The sequence below is a fragment of the Salmo salar genome, chromosome 25 (assembly GCF_965601325.2).
Source record: "Salmo salar chromosome 25, fSalSal1, whole genome shotgun sequence".
Classification (NCBI taxonomy): Eukaryota; Metazoa; Chordata; class Actinopteri; order Salmoniformes; family Salmonidae; genus Salmo; species Salmo salar.
Genome location: NC_138315.1, coordinates 21,972,509 through 21,993,270, shown reverse-complemented (window position 1 = coordinate 21,993,270; position 20,762 = coordinate 21,972,509). Strand labels below are relative to the sequence as shown.

Genomic DNA, 20,762 nt, shown 5'->3' with positions numbered 1-20,762 from the left:
GTGCCCTTGCCAACTGCCCAGCGCGGTGGGGGGCAGAGGCTGTTACTGTTAGCGTGCACCGTCTCACCAAAGATGGGCCACCAGCCCACTGATGTGCTAGATGTGTGTGTGGATGAAAGAGTCTGTGAATGCTATCGGTGGACGTGCGTGTGCATGTGCGTATCTGTGAATGATATCTGCTCCTCCATCTGCAGACGGCCACTGCTACCAGGGAGACAGAGACTCAATGATATCACGGCAGCCATCAGCCAATCAGAAGGGGGTAGGGAGAGGAGGGGGTGGGGGGGTCACTCTGCACGCGCTCAGTGAGGTCTAATTGGGCGTGACAGACGGGATGGGAGGTATTGTGCTGGTACACAGGTGAGCTAATACACACCCTCCCACGCAGTGCTGGGGAAGAGCACGTACACATGGTGTGACAAACACATACACGTCCCTGTAAAATGGTTCTATATTTATACTATATATCAAACAAATCCTATCAACACATTTCAACACCAATGTCAAATCTCTGTTATGAAGATCATTACATTTTCATTACTTCCTCAGTTTATGAACTAGACAGCATAACCCTGAAGTCTTGCTATTTTTTATTCCTCTCCTCAAACCCCCTGATCCCCAGAGTCACCTTGGCCACAGTAGAGAGTTCATAATGTCACTGTTTGTCCTAATGACACACAGACTGGTAATGACTGACACACAGACTGGAACCAGGTCAAAGGTCACATGCTATCTAAACAGCAGAGGTCCCTGGAAGTTGACCCTGAAGGGTCACTCATTAATCTGGACACTACACCTCTCCTCCTCTTATATCCACTCCTCCTCTTATATCCTCTCCTCTTATATCCCTCTCCTCCTCTTATATCCTCTCCTCCTCTTATATCCTCTCCTCTTATATCTCTCTCCTCTTATACCCTCTCCTCCTCTTATATCCCTCTCCTCCTCTTATATCCTCTCCTCCTCTTATATCCTCTCCTCCTCTTATATCCCTCTCCTCCTCTTATATCCTCTCCTCCTCTTATATCCCTCTCCTCCTCTAATATCCTCTCCTCCTCTTATATCCTCTCCTCCTCTTATATCCCTCTCCTCCTCTTATATCCTCTCCTCCTCTTATATCCCTCTCCTCCTCTTATATCCCTCTCCTCTTATATCCCTCTCCTCCTCTTATATCCTCTCCTCCTCTTATATCCCTCTCCTCCCCTCTCCTCCCATATCCCTCTCCTCCTCTTATATCCCTCTCCTCCTCTTATATCCTCTCCTCCTCTTATATCCCTCTCCTCCTCTTATATCCCTCTCCTCCTCTTATATCCTCTCCTCCTTTCTTGTCTCTCTTTTCCTCTACCTGCTTGTCCCAGTCACAGGGGCATGGAGTGTGTGGTATGGAGTGTGTGCGTTGGGAGTGTGTGGTACTGTACAATAGCTCCATCAGCTGTTAAACTGTTTCATCCCAAGAAGCCCATCATGTGACAGATTGTGCTGATGAATATTGAATACAGTGTGTGCATGCTGCATGCCCATGTTAATGCGCATATGCATTTCTGTGTGTTCTGGGTGGGTGGGGTAGGGGTGTTGATGTGCTGAGTTGGCGGGCCTTGGCAAAGCAGCAGAAGCTCCTTCATCTGTTTGAATGATAATTTTGTCAGTACATCTAATTGATTGATGAGTTGATTTGTTGACAGAGAGAGAGTATAGGTAGAGAGAGAAGAAGAGAAAGAGAGAAAGAGTTGGCTTGCAGTAATAAGCTATCACTGAATGATTGATCCCCTTTTGGTGATTCAACAACATGGCCCCTGAACTGCACATTATCTGTCTTCTCTTCAGGTGTCACAGGTGAATGGAGGTCTGTCATTGTTGTCCTCCTGTCTGTTTATCTTAATACATCCTACTGATCAAACCAACCTCAATGTCTTACCCAACACTGCCACTGCGCTATTCATCTGACTTAGGTAAACAAAGACCATTCAAAGATTTACTGATAGAAAAATAAGTTATGGTTGTGCGTGAGAATGGACTCTGGTAGTCATTTGTATTATGCTGACCTGCTGTGGTGCTGACCTGCTGTGGTGCTGACCTGCTGTGGTGCTGACCTGCTGTGGTGCTGACCTGCTCTGGTGCTGACCTGCTCTGGTGCTGACCTGCTCTGGTGCTGACCTGCTGTGGTGCTGAGCTGCTGTGGTGCTGACCTGCTCTGGTGCTGACCTGCTCTGGTGCTCTGACATCCTCAGCCCTGTTCTCAGCATTGTGTGTGCGTGCATGCGTGCGTGTGTGTGAAGGGATGTCCTGTGATGTCCTCAGCCCTTTCCCAGCATCGTGCCACCCTGTCAGGATACATTAGAGGCGGGCAGGGGTAAAGCTGAGAGAGGGTCACCACCACCCTAAGGCATCCCTCGCCTACACACCTGCTCCTCACCCCCCCCACCTCATCCCATCGCCTGGGGCGAGAGCGGACATCCAGGGGGACACTGATGGCATCTCACAGCCTCCCTCCATCCCTCCGCCATGTGTTAACCTTCAATCAGGCCAATGTACCACTCTCTCCCTTTATCCGACACTCCAAATCTTACTAATTCCCTTTCACAATCTAAGTCAATGAAGTTGTACATTCAGAACTTTGACAATACCACTGATAGTGTGGAAATATTTATTAGTATTTGAACCCTAAAGTCATTCTCTTTCTTTAGATTATTAGAATCCTTTCTTCAGATTTATTTGGAATGAATTCTCCTTTTTCAGTGTACAGTAAATGGGTGCTACTATTTTAACTGAAGTGGTTGCTAGGTCTTGTCATGGATGAAGTCATTTCCTCTCCTCATGTATCTTTAATAGCACAGTAGAGATGAGTTATTCCAGGATTTAAAGAGATGTGGTGGGTGTGATATATTTTTAATTGCAGCATCTGTTAGTCTTCTTACATTGGAGATTGTGGCTGCAAAGATCGTGATACGATTAGACAAATCAAACGCAACTCAACCACAACCCACTTTTTAATCGACAGTAAATCTGAACACTTACATAACTAAATTAAAGAAAGAATCTTCACTGCTTCAACAGACTTGACATGAGTCATTTGAGTCATATCGAATTCATTCTTCAAAAATGATTTAGGAAGTACATACCATTTTTAATCCTGTTTTCTACCTGCACACTGTTTGATAAAAGTATTCTCAGTGATGGAAGAAGTACCTAACGGTCATACTTTAGTAAAAGTAAAGACACCTTCATTGAAAATGACTCAAGTAAAAGTAAAAGTCACTCAGTAAAATACTACTTGAGTAAAAGTCAAAGTATTTGGTTTAAAATATACTTAAGTATCAAAAGTAAAAGTATAAATCGTTTCAAATTCCTTATATTAAGCGAACCAGACGGAGCCATTTTCATGTTTTTCAAATGTACCATTAGCCAGGGGCACACTCCAACACTCAGACATCATTTACAAACACACCATTTGCGTTTAGTGCGTCCGCCGGATCAGAGTAGGGATGAGCAGGGATGTTCTCTTGATAACTGTAAGTGCGTGAATTGGACCATATTCCTGTCCTGCTAAGCATTGAAATTGTAACGAGTACTTTTGCGTGTCATGGAAAATGTATGGAGTAAAAAGTACATTATTTTCTTTATGAATGTAGTGGAGTAAAAGTACCGATACCCCAAAAAACGACTTAAGTAGTACTTTAAAGTATTTTTACTTAAGTACTTTACAACACTGAGTATTCTTATGTAGGTTCTGTTGAAAACCGTCTTCATTTAGACACGAGACCAAGAAAGCAGACTCCAATCATCAGAGACAATAACACATCATTCATTTCTAAATTCTTCTCAGCAATGACAGAAACGAACAGAACAGTCCAGTACAGTAATGTAACGATTGTTGTAGTATTGCTATCCCATCCCTGTCACTAGTCCCCTGTCACCTGTCTATGGGACTCATGGTCTTTGTTCAACAGTGCATTAGAGCTGATGTACTCCAACACACCGCACGCTAACAGCTGTCCTGCTGCTGCAGAGCAAGGCCCCATGGGACAGGCCTCCGTGACGGATAACATTTCCCTCAATCCCTCACTTGTTCACACTGACATGATGAAGATTGATTCACTGACAAGAATGAGAGATGCTCTATCTGTGGTAAATGGGGGCTACCTAGTCTCGAGCCAGGACAGCTATTGGACTCGAATTCGATGTCCTTTCTGTGGAATTCAAAAGTGTTCCAAATTCCCATCAATGCTGTGTGTGTGTGTGTGTGTGTGTGTGTGTGTGTGTGTGTGTGGTGTGTGTGGTGTGTGTGTGTGTGTGTGTGTGTGGTGTGTGTGTGGGGGGGGGGGATACTGTGTACACATGCGTGTTTCTGTGTGTATGTCAGTGGGAGATCACAGGTGTGTGAGCCGTCTCCACAGAGAGCCGCTGCATTGTGGGTAATAACGGTTACCGCAACACCTGCGCCCCCTCTCATCCTCATCTCCCCCCACCCCCCTCACCTCTAATGGCATCTAATCACTCCCTCAAAATACCCTAATACTGAGCAGCGGTGCCCTCACAGCTGCCTGAGGGGCCCTGGGCACACAGAGCCTGTCAATCTCACTGCCCAGACCCAGACCCTGACTCCAAGTGTCTCTCACTCGTACTTTATTATCAGGCTTGCTGGTTGAACTAGGCCTATGGTTCTTGTTCCACATGTAGAATTTTAAGGAAGTGGAACAATTTTAAAAGCTATGGAAAGTGTTAATTTTGCCAAAATTAGACTACTAGAGTCCAAAGTTGACATATCTCCCTCCCTCCTGTCACTACTAACCCTATATACCCCCACATACACCCCCACATACACCCCCACATACAGCCCTACAGACAGCTTGGGCTTTTCCACACAACCCAACATGGTATCTAAACCTCTCAGTCTGAAACAATGATGCTGTTTATGGCGTCCACTAGAAACCACGGCCACATGGACCCCTAATGTTTCCTGACATGCAGTTCTCTGTGGTTGGCTAATTATAAACAGAAAATATTTACAGCGTTAGAGGAGACCTTAGCTTAATTTCCACACCCCGGTTCAACCCTAACCTGGTTGCTGCTGACCGGTAGTGTTGTTCTTCCAGGAACCAGGTGGACACCATCCTATCCAGGGTCTCAGTCAGACAGAATTCATTAGTTTGGGGGAGGTAGGGAGGGAGGTGGAGAGGGAGGTGGAGAGAGAGCGCAGTCCTCCTCCTTAGCCCGCAGCCAGCTAAGAGCGAGCAGAGTACTATACAGCAGAATAGAACCACAGATCTCTGGGTGGTCTGACCACCATGCTGTGACACTGCTGTCTCCCCATTCCCCAACCAGCCCTAACTCTAATCCAAAAGGCTGAGGGATACTTATCACTGACAAATCCTGTGAGGCTTGCGACGGTTTCACTCCGACACCCCTAAAGCTCTCTACCCCGCTGCCATCGCCGATCCCCTCCATTGCAATGTAAATCCCCTGGTTAATGACAACCAGCTCCAGGACCTGCGGCACAAAGGGTTAAAGCCTGCCAATTGAGCGAATAATGAGTTCAATTAGGAGATTGGGGGGCTGGCGCTGAATGAAAACCAGAGGAACACAGAGGACAGATAGACAGCACTGCAGAGCTTGGGAGAGGAACGACAGAGAGGAGGGGGGAGGGTGAGGAAAGGACAGGGGTGGAGAAGGAGGCACAGGGATGAGGGGTGGGTGGTGGCTAGGGGCCAGCTATGGGAGGGACAGGGAGGGGAATAGAGAAGAGGAGGAAGAGAGAGAGAGAGAGAGAGAGAGAGAGGGGGAGAAAATATTGCCTGAGAGGAGGAGGGGTACTGCAGGTGATGAGAGTCTTAGGGTTCGAGAATCCTGAGGTGGCTGAACGCTGGAGGTCTGGAATATGGGCAGGAGTGATAACTTGGAACACTCAGTCTGAACAGGGTTATTAGTGGAGAAAATGCTAGCGATCACCTTAGTCAGTACTGCTCATATTCAGTCCAAGTTGGTGGTTACTTAAAGCCTCATATCTGTCATGTTAAATAATGGTCATCATGGTCTCCACTAGTCAGGGGGTTTCTTCTGATAAATGTGGTTTATTAAAAAGAGAGCCTGAGCCTGAAGCATAATGTGTCTGCCAATCTAGAGGGAGCTGGCGACAGAGTTTGTTTGTAATTCGGCTTTGGAACACCCATGGTGTATTCCTAAGAAACGTCACTGTTTTCTAAGAAGCATTTCTGCACAGAATAAACAAGGAAAGTTACATTGTCATCAGCGACGGACTGTTTCCAGTCAATTCCACCCCAAAACGGTCTCATGGGTCGTTTTTTTCTCAGATCCTGGTTTGCTTTGATTGTCTTTATGTACAAATAACACAGTATTTGATTCCTGTGGCCATACCATGGCTTTCCCAAACTCCTCACATCCCCACTTCCTCTCCACCCCAGACCTCATCTAGCCTTTTATAGACAACATAGCATTGTTTAGTTATAAAGGCGGAGTACTCTCAAATACTAGCTTTGAAGAACAGACATAATATTATTTAATGCAATACCAAGAATGGACATAAACTATGGACCTCATGCAGATACATACAGCTGAAGTCAGAAGTTTACATACACCTTAGCCAAATACATTTAAACTCAGTTTTTCACAATTCCTGACATTTAATCCTAGTAAAAATTCCCTGTCTCAGGTCAGTTAGGATCACCACTTTATTTTAAGAATGTAAAATGTCAGAATAATAGTAGAGAGATGTATTTAATCTTTTATTTCTTTCATCACATTCCCAGTGGGTCAGAAGTTTACATACACTCAATTAGTATTTGGTAGCATTGCCTTTAAATTGTTTAACTTGAGTCAAACGTTTTGGGTAGCCTTCCACAACCTTCCCACAATAAGTTGGGTGAATTTTGGCATATTCCTCCTGGCAGAGCTGGTGTAACTGAGTCAGGTTTGTAGGCCGCCTTGCTCGCACACGCTTTTTCAGTTCTGCCCACAAATTTTCTATGGCTTTGTGATGGCCACTCGAATACCTTGACTTTGTTGTCCTTAAGCCATTTTGCCACAACTTTGGAAGTATGCTTAGTGTCATTGTTCATTTGGAAGACCCATTTGCGACCAAGCTTTAACTTCCTGACTGATGTCTTGAGATGTTGCTTCAATATATCCACATACTTTTCCTCCTCATGATGCCATCTATTTTGTGAAGTGCACCAGTCCCTCCTGCAGCAAAGCACCCCCACAACATGATGCTGCCACCCCCGTGCTTCACGGTTAGGATGGTGTTCTTTGGCTTGCAAGCCTCCCCCTTTTTCCTCCAAACATAATGATATCATTATGGCCAAACAGTTCTATTTTTGTTTCATCAGACCAGAGGACATTCTCCAAAAAGTACGATCTTTGTCACCATGTGCAGTTGCAAACCGTAGTCTTCTTCCTTGCTGAGCGGCCTTTCAGGTTATGTCAATATAGGACTCGTTTTACTGTGGATATAGATACTTTTGTACCTGTTTTCTCCAGCATCTTCACAAGGTCCTTTGCTGTTGTTCTGGGATTGATTTGCACTTTTCGCACCAAAGCACGTTCATCTCTAAGAGACAGCACGCGTCTCCTTCCTGAGCGGTATGATGGCTGCTTGGTCCCATGGTGTTTATACTTGCGTGCTATTGCTTGTACAGATGAACGTGGTACCTTCAGGCGTTTGGAAATTGCTCCTTAGGATGAACCAGACTTGTGGAGGTTGTACATGCTCAAAACACAGACCGACAAAACAATAGTCTTCTTTTCATTGGATGCACTTTATTTAAACAACGACAGCAATTTGAAAAATAAAATATCAACCGAACAAACAAAACAAAACATAAGAGCCTTAACATTAATGCACATATGTTAAAAGTTGTAATTATCACTTAGTGATAACTGGTATGATTAAATAGGAAATGCAAAAAGTTACCAGACAGAAATCCTGATTCACATTGTCGGCAATGATGAAGTTGATGAAGGAAAAGAATGATAGCTGCAGAACTGATCATTTGAATGACAACTATTAGGTAAGTGAGCCATCTGAATGCATTTCAGAAAGGTTAAGTAGAACATTGTGCTTAGTCAAAAGGTACTGCAAGAAAACAAAACTCAAATAAATGCCCTTTCCCCATCCCACACAAAACAACAATAACAACAACAACAACAGCGATCTGAATTCTGTAAAGTTGTGGCGATGTCAAAGCTGACTGAATCAAACTGCAACAAAATGGAAGATCCATCTCAGCATGCTATCAGGAAGTGGGTCTATTCATGAGTGTGAATGTACTGTATGTGCAGTAAGTGATTGTGTGTTTGTCTTGTGTGTTTGTCTTTTCCTGATTGAGTGTTCTGATGGGAGCATCACACAGAGAGCAAGTGTCCCTCTAGCCCTGCCTGCCCAGCCATAGAGGATGGGCGTCAAGATCAGGCCCAATTACACAGCGTGACTTGTTATTGTCCTCTGTCAGGAGGAGGAGAGTAAGAGAGAGAAAAAGAACGAGAAGAAGAAAGAGAGATTGGAACGTGACCTTGACCGTTCAGCTCATCAGGAACATTAGGCTTCTATTGTTTGTCAAGCATCTCTCTGATGACTATATGACAGAGCTGGAGAAGGAGAGAGGGAGTGGAATACACACGTGCACATGCACTCACACACTGTGTTTGCCCACCCCCTGTGGCAGGTTAAACACAAGACTCTGGCTACCCCCCCCCCCCCCGCTCTCTCATCAGAGCCGGGACTCATTAGTGTAACATTGTGTGTGTGTGTACGCGTGTCTGTTTGTCTGAGTCCTTGTGCATATGTGTGTGTGTCTGCGTGCGTGTGTATGGCAGGCCTGACAGTGATGACAGGGGTGGGGCAGTATCTTTTACTGACAGGTATAAGTATGGTGTGGTTTGGTATAGCCCACTGAGTAATCACAATAACCCTGCAGGTGATCTACTTTACTTTACTCACTCACACAAAGACCACCTGGGTCTGGGATAGCTGCTAATAGCTCCTGATTGAAGCTCCAATCAAACAGCACAGATCCAAATGTTCTCACTGGTTTACAGGACAAAATGGGACTGAAAGACACAAATGGGCGAGAGGTCTTACAAAACCTGAGGGTGTGTGGAAGAGCTGGGCAAGTAACGCACTGGCAACATGTACATAGACTGCAGTGGTGGTCGGTGCCGTTTAAGAGGAGGGAGGACAACTTATTTTTTAGGAGCATGGTCTTATATCTATTACAGCATATTGGATGACTGTCATTCATATTCCATTCAGCCAGCTCAATGTAAAATCAATAGGTTTAGGCTACTATATGATACTCAAATTCTCCCTATATCCATCATAAGGTTGCTACAACATATGAATGAAAGTTTACAATGTTGGTGCACACATGTCGAGAGAAAAATTTGAGGTGACAGACAGTGACACATGGACACATTTAATACCGCCTTGCACACTCTTGTCTGCATCTACCTGATCTAGGGTGCAATCATTAGTCCAAGAATTGCAAACGAGAGTTTCTTTTGAACAAATTCAGGTATGTTTATCCCCGCTTCATTCCGTTTGCTTCTGTTTAAGAAACGTTTTTCAACAGAATCGGGGAAATGAATACACCCCTGATCACACATAAACACAGGGCACTTTTAGCCAGCCTGCCAGCTTAGTGGAGTCTGCCTCTAGCACAGTCAGCTCAGCTATCCCAGTGAGGCTGTCTGTGTCTGTGCCTCGATCTAGGTTGGGCAAAACGAAACATGGCAGTGTTCACCTTAGCAATCTCACTGGAATAAAGACCTTCATTCCTGTCATTATTGAAAGAGATTGTGATACCTCACATCTCAAAATAGGGCTACTTAATGTTAGATCCCTCACTTCCAAGGCAGTCATAGTCAATGAATGAATCACTGATCATAACGTTGATGTGATTGGCCTGACTGAAAAATGGCTCAAGCCTGACGAATTTACTGTGCTGAATTAGGCCTCTCCTCCTGCTTACACTAGTGACCATATCCCCCACGCATCCCGCAAAGGCAGAGGTGTTGATAAAGTGTATATAAATAAAAAATGACTGCGTTTTTATCTTTTGAGCTTCTAGTCATGAAATCTATGCAGCTCAATCACTACTCAATCACTTTTTATAGCTACTGTTACAGGCCTCCTGGGCCGTATACAGCGTTCCTCACTGAGTTCAGACTTGTACTCATGGCAGATAATATTCAACAACAAAAATTCACATGGAAAAGTCCACAGACCCACTCCAAAATGCTGTCAGAACCATCATCAACTCAGTGGGTTTTGTCCAACATGTCTCCGGACCTACACTACTGTTCAAATGTTTGGGGTCACTTAGAAATGTCCTTGTTTTTGAAAGAAAAGCACATTTTTCTGTCCATCAAAATAACATCAAATTGATCAGAAATACAGTGTAGACATAGTTAAAGTTGTAAATGACTATTTGCAATTATGTTAGCATAGTTGAAAACTGTTGTCCTGATTAAAGAAGCAATAAAACTGGCCTTCTTTAGACTAGTTGAATATCTGGAGCATCAGCATTTGTGGGTTCGATTACAGGCTCAAAATGGCCAGAAACAAAGAACTTTCTTCTAAAACTCGTCAGTCTATTCTTGTTCTGAGAAATGAAGGCTATTCCATGCGACAAATTGCCAAGAAACTGAAGATCTCATACAACGCTGAGTACTACTCCATTCACAGAACAGCGCAAACTGGCTCTAACCAGAATAGAAAGAGGAGTGGGAGGCCCTGGTGCACAACTGAGCAAGAGGACAAGTACAATAGTGTCTAGTTTGAGAAACAGACACCTCACAAGTCCTCAACTGGCAGCTTCATTAAATAGTACCCGCAAAACTCCAGTCTCAACATCAACAGTGAAGAGGCGACTCCGGGATGCTGGCCTTCTAGGCAGAGTTGCAAAGAAAATGCCATATCTCAGACTGGCCAATAAAAATAAAAGATTAAGATGGGCATAAGAACACTGGACAGAGGAACTCTGCTTAGAAGGCCAGCATCCTGGAGTTGATTCTTCACTGTTGACGTTGAGACTGGAATTTTGCGGGTACTAGTGTTTTGCGGGTACTGGTGATGTCATTGGGAAACACAATGTCAACTTCCACAATGTCAACTTTCACTTTTACAGCCCCAAAAGTGCCTCTGTTTCAGTCCTAAGGAAGTGGATGGAGGCATTTTTTTTAAACTTTTAAACAGAGATGCTAGTTCTATGTCCCAAGAAACAAAGAGATCTACTTTTGGATCTGACTATTGATCTTGATGTACAGTCGTCTCAAATAAAACTGTGAAGGACCTCGGCGTTAATCTGGACCCTGATCTCTCTTTTGATGAAAATATCAAGAATATTCCATCTTCATAACATTACAAAAATCTGAAACTTTTTGTCCAAAAATTATGCAGATAAGCTAATCCATGCTTTTGTCAATTCTAAATTAGACTACTGGAATGCTCTACTCTCCAGCTACCCAGATAAGCACCAAATAAACTTCAGTTAGTGTTAAACACGGCTGCGAGAATCTTGACTAGAATCAAAAAAACGTTAGCATATTACTCCGGTACTAGCCTCTCTACATTGGCTTCCTGTTAAGGCTAAGGCTGATTTCAAGGTTTTAGTGCTAACCTACTAGGCATTACATGGGCTTGCTCCTACCTATCTCTCCTATTTGGTCCTGCAGTACATACCTACACATACGTTACGGTCACAAGACACAGGCCTCCTTATTGTCCCTAGAATTTCTAAACAAACAGCTGGAGGCAAGGATTTCTCCTATACAGCTACATTTTTATGGAATGGTCTCCCTATCCATGTGAGAGTTGCAGACTCGGTCTCAACCTTCAAGTCTTTACTGAAGACTCATCTCTTCAGTAGGTCCTATGATTGAGTGTAGTCTACTATTATTATCACGGGGGCTGACTAGTGCTCATTCCTCTAATTCTCTCTCTCTTTCCCTCTCCTCCCAGAGGACCGTGCCTCAGGACTACCTGGCCTGATGACTCCTGGCTGTCCACAGTCCACCTGGTCGTGCTGCTGCTCCAGTTTCAACTGTTCTGCCTGCTGCTATGGAACCCTGACCTGTTCACCGGATGTGCTACCTTGTCCCGGACCTGCTGTTTTCGACTCTCCCTCTCTCGCTACCACACCTGCTGTCTCGACCTCTGAATGCTCGGATATGAAAAGGCAACTGACATTTACTCCTGAGATACCGACCTGTTGCACCGTCTACAGCCACTGTGATTATTATTTGACCCTGCTGGTCATCTATGAACATTTGAACATCTTGAAGAACAATCTGGCCTTGATGGCCTTGTACACTTATAATCTCCACCCGGCACAGCCAGAAGAGGACTGGCCACCACTCAGATCCTGGTTCCTCTCTAGGTTTCTTCCTTGGCTCCTGCCTTGCTAGGGAGTTGTTTTCTAGCCACCGTGCTTCTACATCTGCATTGCTTGCTGTTTGGGGTTTTAGGCTGGGTTTCTGTTTAAGCACTTTGTGACATCTGCTGATGTAAAAAGGGCTTTATGAATACATTTGATTCGATTTGATTTGACCCTTTTGCTTCGCTTGTGAACTTCAATGCACAACACATCAGCTGTCTGTGACCAGGCGAAAAACCCTTTACAAGTCAAACTATATCATAACCGCTAACAGCTACACACAGTCTACATCGTTATCATCATATTAGCTAAACTAATGTCTTAGTCAACATAGCTAATAGAACTAATGCATTAGTAATACCGCTACAATCATGCAGTACAGTACAGTACAGTACAGTCAGTACAGTCAGTTCGTAGCAGTTACACTGGTGGGCCCCGGTGGCAATACATTTGTAAAACCAAAAGCTTACCTTGACCTTGAATTCCAGTGCTGGATAGTCATAGCCAGCTAGCTAACCTACTGTAGCATCCCTCTGTTTGAGCCAGGTGCTTGAGTATTTGAAAGTGAAAAAAATTACAAAATGTATTTTGCTCCTTCTTTCTCTCTCTCCTCCTTCAAAACTGTTCAACTATTGTCTTTCTCTCTCTTCGAGTCAACTACTCACCACATTTTATGCACTGCAGTGCTAGCTTGCTGTAGCTTATGCTTTCAGTACTAGATTTATTCTCTGATCCTTTGATTGGGGGGACAACAAGTCAGTTCATGCTGTACGAGCTCTGATAGGTTGGAGGACGTAGTCCAGAAGTTGTCAAAATTACTGTGTAAGTTTATGGAAGGGGGTGAGCACCATGAGCCTCCTAGTTTTTGTATTGAAGTCAATGTACCCAGAGGAGGACGGACGCTAACTGTCCTCTGGCTACACCACGGTGCTACCCTACAGAGTGCTGTGAGGCTACTGTAGACCTTCATTCCAAAACAGTGTGTTTTAATCAATTATTTTGTGACATTAATATATTTAGTATAATTTTATCTAAAAAGGATAACTTTTTAAATGTTTCACTATTCTTATTTTTAATCAATTCACTGAGGATGGTTCTCCCCTTCCTCCTCTGAGGAGCCTCCACTGATAGGATGGGGTATTCAGTGACACTAAACAAAATATGAACGCTTATATTCCATATTTCTCATTCCTAATGAACATGGCCCTGGTCCGAGGCTGGTCTGTGTGACTGGTGTCTGGGGAGCAGTCAGTCACTCAGGGCTGAGTGTGCAGGGCCACTGAGCCATAGCAGCCCCTCATGGGACAGGGAGAGAGCTGCACTGAGTCTGAGAGCATAATAGCCAACCAGCTAGCTACCCAGCCAGCCAGTCAGCCAGCAGTGTTTCCATGTGAATTACTGTCACTGCAATGCCTCTTATTAGAAACCTCAGCCATGAGGGTTTAGAGAGGCCTCTAATTGATTGGCTTGGAGAAATGCAGGGCTAGCCACAGTTGCTCTGTGAGTGTGTTTGTGTGTGGGGGGAGGGGATGGGGTGGGGTGGGAGAGTGTGTATGTGTTTGTGTGGCGTGTGGCGTGTATGTGTGTGTGTGCTGTAAGAGTGTGTGTGTGTGTGTGTGTGTGTGTGTGTGTGTGTGTGTGTGTGTGTGTGTGTGTGTGTGTGTGTGTGCGAGTGCATGTTTGAGATTGAGTTGAGTATGTGCTCCACATGACTGGTAAGGGATTGGTGTTGTTAACCACTATCTGGATGTGACTGTGTCTATGGGGTGGCTCTCACTGTATGACATGACATGACATTGGATATGCAGACACATGATTTAACTCTGAATATTAAAGATTGACAGAATCATAGAGATAAAACACAATGTATTGATGATTGTTAAGAGTACAAGGCATGTCATCTTAGTAGCAGCTGCCTAGACAGCCAGATACATCATGGTTCCTCTGTAACTTTGACTGTGTCCCACAAGGCACCCTATTCTCCATATAGTGCACTATGTTTTTCCAGAGTCTGGTCAAAAGTAGTGTAGTTCATGTACATTGGGAATAGGGTGCCTTTTGGGATGCATACTTTGACACAAGTACCCACTTTCAGATATGGGTTTAACAAACAAGCCTGCCATGTTTTCCAACAGCTCAAAGAAGTTAGATTGTCACCATCTGCAGCACAGTTTATTCGTTGTTTCGATTCACTTTTGGATTTGACTCCCGTTTCTGCCAAAGTCTTTCTTTCTTTGGAAAAATTAATCGAAGTTTACATAACAGGACATTTTCTTTTTTGGCAGTGTGTGTTTCTCATGTCTCAAAAACGTCTCTCGTTACCAAAACAACCACGGTGCTCGGAAAGCCAATATTAAAGCCATGAAAATAGAACCGAAAATAAACAGCGATGACAGCAATAACAACTGTAATAACAACAATAATAACAATAATGATAATAATAATCATGGATAAAGATAGCAATAAATAGGGTGGAGGAGTTAAGTGCGGGTAGGTGTGGTGGAACGGCACACTGTAGGCACCAATTATAGAGAAAGAGAAAGAGGGAAGGAACGAGGGATGGGGAAAGGGAGAGGAAGAGTGAAGTGGTGGGCTACCGCACATAAAGTGACTGATTGTTTGGTTGCTGAATCTCCGCTCTGTTGTGTCCCTCCCTGTTTCTCTCCACATAGGTCGAGGGTGGGTAGGCAGGGGTACAGTCCAGAGTAACTGTAGCCCTGAGTGTCCTTTTACACCGCTGGGTCTTCATGTCCTCACAAGGCTGTCCTCTGTCTCTCTTATGTCCGCATAAACCACGATAGGTTTACCTACTAGTGTCCTTGTAAACCACAGTACCCACAAAGGAGTAAAGAGGGAGAGACTGGGCTGAGGCATGACTGGCGGGAGATAGGGAGAGAGTGTGGTGGACATAAAAACTTTGTTAGTGTGGGATAAGTGCTGGAGAGATGAGAATAATCCATATTTGATGTAGGGGGTAGGGAGTTAGGTAGGGTGTGGTTGCTCCATTGAGGGCTGGCGACAGGAGTGGGTTGGGAGTGGCGATTCCAACTTTAAAAAGACCATAAAGCTCAATTGTGGACTTTGACAAACCATATTTGTTTATCATTGGTGAATTCTCCCATACCACTGTTCTTACCTCCACCCAAAACCCACCTGCCATGCAGCCACCCACCCACACAAACTGCCACCATTGTCAAAGACCAAAGACTAGAGGAGTCCTGTCATGGAGGGGTGGAGAGGGTGAGGAGGTGATGGAAAGCCACAGCCGTCCTAAAAACTCCTTAGCCAGCTAGTGATGAGCTGTAGATCTGGAGTCTGCATATGGAGCCAAGGGACCATGGGATAGTAGAGGTCTGAGCAGGCCCCCAGTATTCAGTATATGAGTGTCAGTTAGGGGCCTGACCCAAGACCCAACATCGAAATAAGGACAAGTGTTCTCTATGTGGGTGTGGTTGAGACATTAGAGAGAGCAGTCATTGGACAGAGCAGATGAGAGCCCGCCCTCTTGGGTGAAGCTGAGTTTTGGAATTGGCTCAATTCAAAAGTGGTGTTGATGTGGCAAGTTCCTGTTGTGGCCAGGGGTGAGATGTGTGTGTATGTTTGTTTTTCTCTCTGTCTAGTGGCTCAACATTACTGAACAGGCTATTCTAACTGTAACACATGACAGCTGTTTCATGGCATTTCCCTGCTTCATGTTGCTGAGGTAACATATTGTATTTTCACTTAAATCACTCTTTGATGAAGCCTCCTTTGGACCCCATACGTCTGTATTTCTGTGTATTTCTGTGTATTTCTGTGTGTGTGTGTGTGTGTGTGTTTGTGTGTGTGCATGTATTAGTGTGTCATTGTCTCATCGATGCCCTTCTTCCCTTCTACCAGTCTTTAGTTCCCGTTCTCTTCTCTTCTGTCTGTCTGTCTGTCTGTCTGTCTGTCTGTCTGTCTGTCTGTCTGTCTGTCTGTCTGTCTGTCTGTCTGTCTGTCTGTCTGTCTGTCTGTCTGTCTGTCTGTCTGTCTGTCTGTCTGTCTGTCTGTCTGTCTGTCTGTCTGTCTGTCTGTCTGTCTGTCTGTCTGTCTGTCTGTCTGTCTGTCTGTCTGTCTGTCTGTCTGTCTGGGTCTCGCTCTCTCTCTCTTTCTGCATCTCCTCTCATCTCTGGGTCTCTATCTCTGGAAGTCAGCCTGCTCTCTGGGGCTGGATGAGGAGCTACCAGGGGGCAGGGAGCTGGCTCGGCCCCCACTCAGACCATGAGAATGCCCCTTGTCCTTGCCCTCCTCCATGGCCCCCATGCTGGTCCCTGAAGGCTGGGCTGGTGCCAGGGCAGGGGCTGACCCTGCTGGGTTGCTTCCCCTTCTTTCCCTCTCTGTAGTGGGGTACATCTCCTCATGACCGTCTTCGCTGGACTCAGGGTCCTCTGAGCTGGAGAGGAGCTCCTCGTCTCTGTATTCGCTGACATCCACACCACCGGCCCCCTCCCCCAGCTCCTTCAGCCGGCCGTGATGCTTGACGTGGTAGCGCTGGTTCTGGAAAAACTTGATGATGGTGTGCTTGGGCAGGTCTAGTTGGGCTGACAGAGTGTGGATGGACTCTTGGTCTGGGTAAAGACCCACATCCTGGATGAAGCTCTGCAGGATGCCCAGGGCTTCTAGAGAGATCTTAGTGCGCGACCGAGGCTTCTTAATGACCACGCCACCACCGACTCCTGAACTGACTCTTTCAACATTCTGGGACTCTTCATCGTTACCCTGGGGCATGGGGTCCTCGCGCATCGGGGAGTGGTCCTTCAGGGGTTGTGGGGGTTGTCTGTGCAGTGTCTGGTGAGAAAGCAGGTACAGCTGATTAGTGGGGCTCAGTGACCCCCCGTCAAAGCTACGGACCACTCTACAGTATAGGCATTCTACAGTGATCAGAGGTCATTTAACAACAAGTTCAACAAGGTTAACAAGTTCAACAACAGCAATGCCCATTGCCTGAGCTTAGTTCAACAGCGATACGCATTAGCTGAACCCAGGTTAAAGCCAAACATAGCTTCATAGCTCAAATACCATCCCAGATAGACTAACTACTATAGCATCTGTGTCGTAGACCATTGACCTCTGACCTGGATGTAAGATTTGCTCGTTGTAAAACTCCAACCACCTGCTCTGCCAGCTCTACCACCATGACGGTTTAACCAGACAGAGCCAGAGGATAAACAGCTGAGGGGGAGAGGGACGTGTGTCTCGCCTCCTGTCTGGTTGGTGTTCCGCAAACACACACTGATCATTAACAACACTGGGGGAGAAGAGAGGAAAAAAGACGAGTGAGGGGTGGAGGGGAGAGAAGAAGGGCAGAAGGAAGGAGGAGTGAGGAGGACAGAGAGAAGAAAGCAAAGGGGCAGAAGTAAGAACGAGAGGGCAAAGAGTCGGGCAAAGGAGAGATCAAGGAGTTTGAGTGTTGGTGGGACAGACTCGAGATAAGTAAAGGTGAGAGGTGATCAAAGCCAGACCTAGGAAGTCAGGGGAGTCAGTGAGGTTATAGTGTTGTTGTCCTGTTGTCTTGTTTGGTGCAGGAGGAGTGTCAGAGAGTCAGCTAGCTATCACAGAGCTCTGTGGCGAGTTGCTATCCCGCTGTCCCACTGGCTTTATGACCAGGGTGGGGCACCACGGCCCCAGGCCCCCGCCCAGCCACTGTGCCTCGGCTCTGGAATGCTAAGCTATAAATCTGTGGTGCATTAAAATTAAAGGACCCACAAAGATAATAGTCATTCGCTTTTCTCTCTCCCTCTTCAATAATAACAGGGTATTACTTAAATAATATTGAGGGCAGGCCAGACCATCAAATTGCTCCGATTTCACTTGTGGGGGCTGTTTGAGGGTAGCGATTTACAGGAAGAGTGTAGGTTGGGTGTTTTTTTCCGCTTTCTGACGTTTATTATCTTTTTTTATGTCTGTGTGAAACAAACAGCAGCCACACAAAGCGAGGGAATGAGAAGGAATGGTGACAGCGGTGGAAAGAGAGGGAAAAGACAGGATGAAAATAGCGCTCCCCTTTGACCTAATGTGGACCACACACTCCTCACAACCACACACACGTACGCACACTACCCCCCCCCCCCCCCCCCCCCCTAACTTCCCTTTACCACAACCAGGAACAAACAGACACTCACAAATACACACACACTCATATAGACTCAGACCCCAGATAGTCATTTCTCTACTCCTTTCACAGATGGCGACTCTTGGATGGATCCACACACACACACACACCACACACACACACACACACACACACACACACACACACACACACACACACACACACACACACACACACACACACACACACACACACACACACACACACACACACACACACACACACACACACACACACACACACACACACGAGGCCTGGTCGCTGGGCTGGGCTCCGTGGCAGCGTGAGAGAGCCGAGCCAAACTCAGAAACACACTGGGCTGACTGGTTGCTCTTTAATCCAGTGCGCTCTCTCTCTCTCTCTAATGCAGAGGGACACTAATGAAGCGAGCCAGTGCCAAGCAAACATGACTCCAACTCCAAATCAACCCCAATCCTGCTAAAGCCATGAAACCCTCCTCTCTGTTAGACCCCATCCCCTCTGTCCCCTCTACCATCACCCCTCAACCATTTCACCCCTCTAAATTGAGCATCTACCCCTCCAATCTTTCCATTTCTCCATCCTTCTGTACCCTCTACCTCTCCAACTGAGCCTCCACTCCTCCATCTCTCCATCCCTCCTTACCGCCCCTCCATCCACAAAGTACTGTAGACTGAGGATGGAAGTTGTTCTTCTCATGGCATAATTCAATATTCTTCCAAACTGTTCTCTCTTTTTGTTTTTTCAATTGCGACCAGGGAACATCATGAGTTCATTGCATTAAAGAAAAAGTTTCCTTTTAAACGCAAATCAAGGCGAATTACAGAGATGCAGAACTATGAAAGAATTATACTACATGAAATATTCAGCTAAAGCCTTAATGAGGGCTGGTTCTCCTGGGGCTATAGGCAGACCAGGGGTGGGGAGTGTATGTGTGTGTGTTTTGCTGTATGAGTCTGTGTGTGTGTGTGTGTTTTGCTGTATGAGTCTGTGTGTGTGTTGGGGCTGCCTGGGACAGTATGTTGCCACCAGAGACACCATTAACACACAGATAAATATGTAATGACGGAAAATACAGTTTTCTGTTGGTTTTCTGCATGACTTCATCTTTCCTGTTAATCAGTGTGTTTTTTTCTTCCTTCTCTCTCCTGTGTCACCAGGCCTGGGGAGTGAATGAGTCACTCTGTGTGTGTGTGTGTGTGTGTGTGTGTGTGTGTGTGTGTGTGTGTGTGTGTGTGTGTGTGTGTGTGTGTGTGTGTGTGTGTGTGTGTTCGTGTGTGTGTGTGTTCGTGTGTGTGTGTGTTCGTGTGTGTGTGTGTTCGTGTGTGTGTGTGTGTGTGTCTGAGCCTGACTTTGTTGCATAGGTGTGTGGCTTGAATACTGAGTTGTTTACAGTGCTTATACCGTAACTGAGATAATGTGAAAGTACTATATATCTGCGTGTGTGTCTGTGTTTCTAAGTGTTTCTGTCTCTGTGCGTGTGAGGGTGGGCTGGCATATGACCTTTTTGCATGTTCAAGTGTGTGTGTGGCAATCATTCCACTTATCAGTAATTAAACCATTAAGCTGGCTGTGGTTTACTGAGCTAAAAGCTGAACTCAGCTGCTCAAACTGACAATTAGCCCATCAGAGGAACCAATAGGTTCATAAAAGTGTTTGCACGTGTAGCCTACGAATGAAACATAAAGAGAAGGGCAGCAGAGAGAACAGTCTGTGTCTGTGTCTGTCTGTAGAAAGAAGGGGGCTTGTTGCCAGCTCCCTTTCTAGTCCAGCGCTCTTGTGGTCTCAATCCACGATGCAGTCAGCACAGGGGTCCAGGCCACAGTACCCACTACCCACACGCACGCAGCAGAATTACATTTAGCAATAACAATAGAGAAATTATTCATAAGGGCAGGGCCTGCCAAATTAGCAGAGGGACGCACTTACTGCTCAACACATGGAGGCATAAACAGAGCAGCAGATACTGTACTGCTGGAGCGGAGAGCCAGATAGCCTGCCCAGCGTCATCAGGGCAGGGTCAGTCATGGAGAAATGTGATGCTGTCCCCACGGGTGTGAGAGGGGCTGAGTAGGTAGGGGAGCACAGGACACACACAGATGCACACACACACACGCACACACAATACACACACAATTCCACCTGTGGATCTAATGGACACGCAGTCACACATGGTGATATCCCACAGCCTCACATACAGTACTTGTCACATGATACTGTAGACATACAAAAAGCGCAGTCGTTGATTCATAATTCATTATGAG

At 45.6% G+C, this 20,762-nt stretch overlaps 1 protein-coding gene across 6 annotated transcripts in view; it reads right to left on the bottom strand.

Moving 5' to 3' along the window:
• Positions 1-7,750: 7,750 nt before the first annotated feature.
• LOC106586344 (DNA-binding protein SATB2) overlaps positions 7,751-20,762 on the bottom strand; it is a 72,196-nt gene continuing 59,184 nt past the window's right edge. For 4 of the 6 annotated variants that reach the window (XM_082968978.1, XM_082968977.1, XM_082968982.1 and 1 more), the window contains one exon: positions 7,751-17,216. In XM_082968978.1, coding sequence (XP_082825104.1) covers positions 16,545-17,216 — 672 coding nt within the window. In that variant the 3' untranslated portion in view covers positions 7,751-16,544. The remainder of the gene's footprint in view (positions 17,217-20,762) is intronic. The other 2 variants (XM_082968979.1, XM_082968981.1) reach the window with 1 other exon arrangement.